Raw genomic sequence first — 4,001 nt, 5'->3', positions numbered from 1 at the left:
CCGGGCCCCCCGGTACTCCCCCCCTGCCGCTCACCCAGGTGTGAGAGGGGGTGGCACGGACAGCAACCCGCACCGCTGCTAGCGGACACTGCAGCACAAGGCCTCCAACACCCCACCGTAAGGCTCGCGCTGCCGAATTCCCAGTGCGGGCATTGCTTCGCCCCTCCACCAGCACACCGACACCAACCGCAGAGCCCCGTGCCCCCCCACACACTGCCTTGGTCCAAACCTCCCCAAACAGCTCACCACCGCATCCCATCCCAGCCAGCAATAACACGTCCTTGTCCTCACAGCAAGCCCCATTTTGGGCAGGATGCTGCGCATGGACATGCAGCTCTGCCCGCGGTCTGCCCTGCCCCGAGGGCTCAGGCATCTCACCCCTCCACAGCCTGTGGCCCCAGAGCACCAGGGCCATCTCAGCCTCCACTCACAGCACCTGACTCTACCTCTTCCTCGACATAACACACCATGAGACAGCCAGCCTGAGGGAACCTTTGGGACCAGGAGCCACCACCACCGAGCTACCCTGCCGGCTTGCAGGACAGCCTCCTTCACTGCCCAGTGGGACTCGCCTGCTTCCAACAAGTGCCTCCGGTCCCTTAGCCCAACTCAAATTGGGGGACAGCTGCAGGGCAGCTGCTCCTTGAGGACAGCAAGGAGATGCCCTGCCTGTCCTGCTGCCTGCCCGCACCGCTGTGCTCCTGCATCACAGCCCCATGTCCTGGTGGCCCCAGGGCCGGAGCTACGGCTGGAGAAACCCCTTCCTGCAGCACCATGGGGATGGGCTGCTGCAGGAGCTGAGGGTCCCCAGGGATGGAGCCGGGTTCAGGCAGGACGGGCTCTCTGTGCCATGGCAAAGGCACAGCTCCCCAAGAAACCAGGTGCGACGGACTATCTGCTGCCGGTCCAGCTCTCTGCTGAGCTTCCCCCGCTGCAGCCCCTCTCCAAGGCAGCACCAGCAATGGGGAAGGTGTTGGTACCCACAGGAGCAGATGTTGGGCTGGACTGACAGTGAAGGGCAGCTGCACTTACAGTATTAGAATTTAATGGAGTGAGTCCATGAGAGTATTTAAGTACAGAATATATATATAATATATAGAAATATATGCAAATTAAATGATAAGGCTCTGTTATAAAGACCCTCTCAAGATAAGGCTACTAGCTGGGCTGAAGCTCTAACATGGACTCATCCCTACTCCATAAACCTCACAGACTCTCCCCACCAGGCGGTATATGCCTGGCTGGCTGCAGAGCCCTGGGAGGCAGGGAGAGTTCAAACCGTAAGGCCGGCAGCTGGATGCTGTTAGAAAGAGTTCTTCTAAAAACCGGGTGGCTCCAGCAACGTTTTGGTGCCCAAAAGCCTGGAGGTCCCTGGGCATAACTGAAGAGGAGTGGGATGCTGAGCTCTGCATCCCCCGAGGGCTGCAGTCAAAGGCAGCAGCCGGCGAGCACGGGGGAGACAGGCAGCTTTCACGGCTTCAGTTCTTTCTTCTGAACCTTTCCACCCAGGCTTGGACACTGTGGCCGAGTGACGGAGCCAGCCTCCTGGGGAGCCCACAGTCCCACTCCTGCATGACCTATATTCCCCTGAGATCTTCTGGAGCTGGCAAGCATCCTGCACGACCGGCTCGGAGGGAGTCTGTGCGAGGTCTGCCGCAGCACAGGGAGCATGGCAGGGAGAGGAGGGGGAGGAAAGCAGCCAGGTAGCTGGTAAGGAAAAGCCTCTGGCTCACAGGAGGTGTTAGATAAGGGAGGTCATACCTGAAAGAGAAATGGAGAGGTCAGGAAAATAGGACCTGGAGCCACCTGGTTAGAACAAGGCTGCTGCAGAGCCGGGGGAATCCTGCTCAGGGATGGCAGAAAATGGGCAAGGGTCTGCGTGGGCAGAGAGGGAAGCTCTCCCCAGCCTTGTGTTAGTGCTGGCAGCAAGCAATGTCTCCCCCCGGCACACGGATGAGCAGCCTGGGTGAGGGACAGCGTGCTACTCCCGGGCTGGAGCACAGAGGGACAGCAGAAAGACCGACACCAAAACCCACAGGGCGAGGAGAGAGCTGTCCACATGCGCATCCCCCAGTCCCCATCCCTGCTGGGAAGAGCTGTCCATGAGCATCTAGGAGAGCTTGCACCATTGCTTCCATCTTGCCAGGTAACTGGGGCCTCCACCTCTCCTGGAGAGGGGTCTGGACAGGGATGAAGCGAGGAAGGGGCTCAAGGTCATCGCTGCAAACTCGATGCTGTCAGGTCTGTCCGTCTTCGCTGTGGGGACCCCCGCAGGGTGTGAGGTCCTGAGCAGGGCAGGAGGGTGCCTTGTAGCTCAGCTGGGGGGATCTAGTTGGACCATACTCTCAGCAGCTCTGATCGCCTCTCCTCGCACGTGTGAAACCTCCTCCTCATCCTCTCTGTGCCCAGGCCACACACCAGTCCTAGCAGCGCCGCAGCAGCATAGCTCTTGGCTGTAGGTGCTGCGGGGGATCGGCTGTCGCAGAGAAGCTGGGACCGGGGCAGGGCTCTGTGGGGAAAACCTCATCTGAGGGAGCAGTAAGAGGCCAGAGAGGGAGATTTCACTCGAGTACCTCGAGAGTTGGGGAAGGCGCTCCGCAGCTTCTCCATGATGTCTTCCAGGCACATGCTGACTTCCTGGGTTTTGGCTTCCACCTCATCTGCAGTGGGAAAGAAGGCAGGGGGGTGAGCAGCCTCTCTGGACATCCACCTCGCCAGCCAGCATCTCTGCAGGACGTCAGGGCAGGGCACAGGCAGCTTCCTGCAACATTGAACCAAGGGAGCGGGGCTGAGAGCTCAGCCCGACCCCCATCCTCACCTGCAGCTTCGGTGTCAGGGGTGTTGTGCTCTTTCTCCTTTGCCTGGCTGCCTTCAGACTGGTTGCCATCTGTCTCTGCAGGAGGCTGGAGAAAGAAGGTAGGTTGTCATGATCCTCTGTCCTTTTCCTCCCCATCTTTTGACCATCCCGTTCTGCCACTGCTCCAGCTCTGTTATGGCAAAGCCCACCCCAAGGATGGGCTTCCCCTGATCCTTCTCTGAGACTACCTGCAGTAGCAGCTCTCTCAGCCGGTGCAGCTGAGACTCCATCTGTCTCTGCAGGAGGCTGGAGAAAGAAGGTAGGTTGTCATGATCCTCTGTCCTTTTCCTCCCCATCTTTTGACCATCCCGTTCTGCCACTGCTCCAGCTCTGTTATGGCAAAGCCCACCCCAAGGATGGGCTTCCCCTGATCCTTCTCTGAGACTACCTGCAGTAGCAGCTCTCTCAGCCGGTGCAGCTGAGACTCCAGCTGCTTGTTGTGGTCCTCCAGGATCTGCATGCGGGTCTCCAGGCGGCTCTTGTGCTGTCGGAGGATTCGTGCTTCTGCCAGGAGCTCATCATTACGTGGGTCTTGCACTGATTCAGGAGAGCCTGTAGCCAAGGTTGGAGACTCTACCGCCTCATCATGCTGCCATTTCAAACGTCTCAGCTCTCCCTGGAGGATCCTGCAAGACAGCCTAGGTCAGCATCACTGCTCTACTTTCTAGAGAGTGCTGGAAACACCTGACAGCTTCTGGAGGCTTTGCCACATGTGAAGCTTGAGGATAAGCACACTCCTGGACTTTGTCCTTGCACCACAAGGTACCCTGCCTGCAGCTCTACCCTACTCAGGCAGTTTACAAGAAGACATGCAACTACTTCCTAAACAACTGAGAACAAGGGCAGGGAAAGCATCCCCTCCTCCCGAGCTGATCTGCAGTGCCTACAGGCTCACCTCATGTGGTCCAGAGTAGCACCACCACTGTTTGTGAGAGCCTCAGGGACAAGAGAGACAGCAGTGCCCTGGGCTCACTTCAACCAGTTTGGGTTTCAGGAGGGGAATAGGTTCTGGGGATGGGGGAAAGAACATTTTGAGGAACAGCGTCTTCTCCCTTCCTTGGAGAGCACACCCTCACTGAGTGTTCCCATGAAGGTTTTAGGGCTCAGCCTAGACACTCTCCAAACCAGCTCATTCAGCTCTTCC

The 4,001-nt window shown here is 58.4% G+C and overlaps 2 protein-coding genes across 2 annotated transcripts in view; one reads left to right on the top strand and one right to left on the bottom strand.

The window, feature by feature from the left end:
* LOC104290229 (aryl-hydrocarbon-interacting protein-like 1) overlaps positions 1 to 82 on the top strand; it is a 5,292-nt gene extending 5,210 nt beyond the window's left edge. Inside the window, exon 7 of the mRNA XM_009889307.1 lies at positions 39 to 82. Coding sequence (XP_009887609.1) covers positions 39 to 82 — 44 coding nt within the window. The remainder of the gene's footprint in view (positions 1 to 38) is intronic.
* Positions 83 to 2,523: 2,441 nt separating this feature from the next.
* The window catches only part of DRP2 (dystrophin related protein 2), a 14,460-nt gene continuing 12,982 nt past the window's right edge, over positions 2,524 to 4,001 (bottom strand). The window contains exons 19-22 of the mRNA XM_009889238.1: positions 3,246 to 3,483; positions 3,056 to 3,103; positions 2,819 to 2,891; positions 2,524 to 2,660 (exon numbers count right to left, since the gene is read on the bottom strand). Coding sequence (XP_009887540.1) covers positions 2,524 to 2,660; positions 2,819 to 2,891; positions 3,056 to 3,103; positions 3,246 to 3,483 — 496 coding nt within the window. The remainder of the gene's footprint in view (positions 2,661 to 2,818; positions 2,892 to 3,055; positions 3,104 to 3,245; positions 3,484 to 4,001) is intronic.

The sequence above is a fragment of the Charadrius vociferus genome, unplaced genomic scaffold, assembly GCF_000708025.1.
Source record: "Charadrius vociferus isolate BGI_N301 unplaced genomic scaffold, ASM70802v2 scaffold7, whole genome shotgun sequence".
Taxonomy (NCBI): Eukaryota; Metazoa; Chordata; class Aves; order Charadriiformes; family Charadriidae; genus Charadrius; species Charadrius vociferus.
Note: the sequence above shows the minus strand (reverse complement) of the source record. Positions and strands in the feature narration are given on the sequence as shown.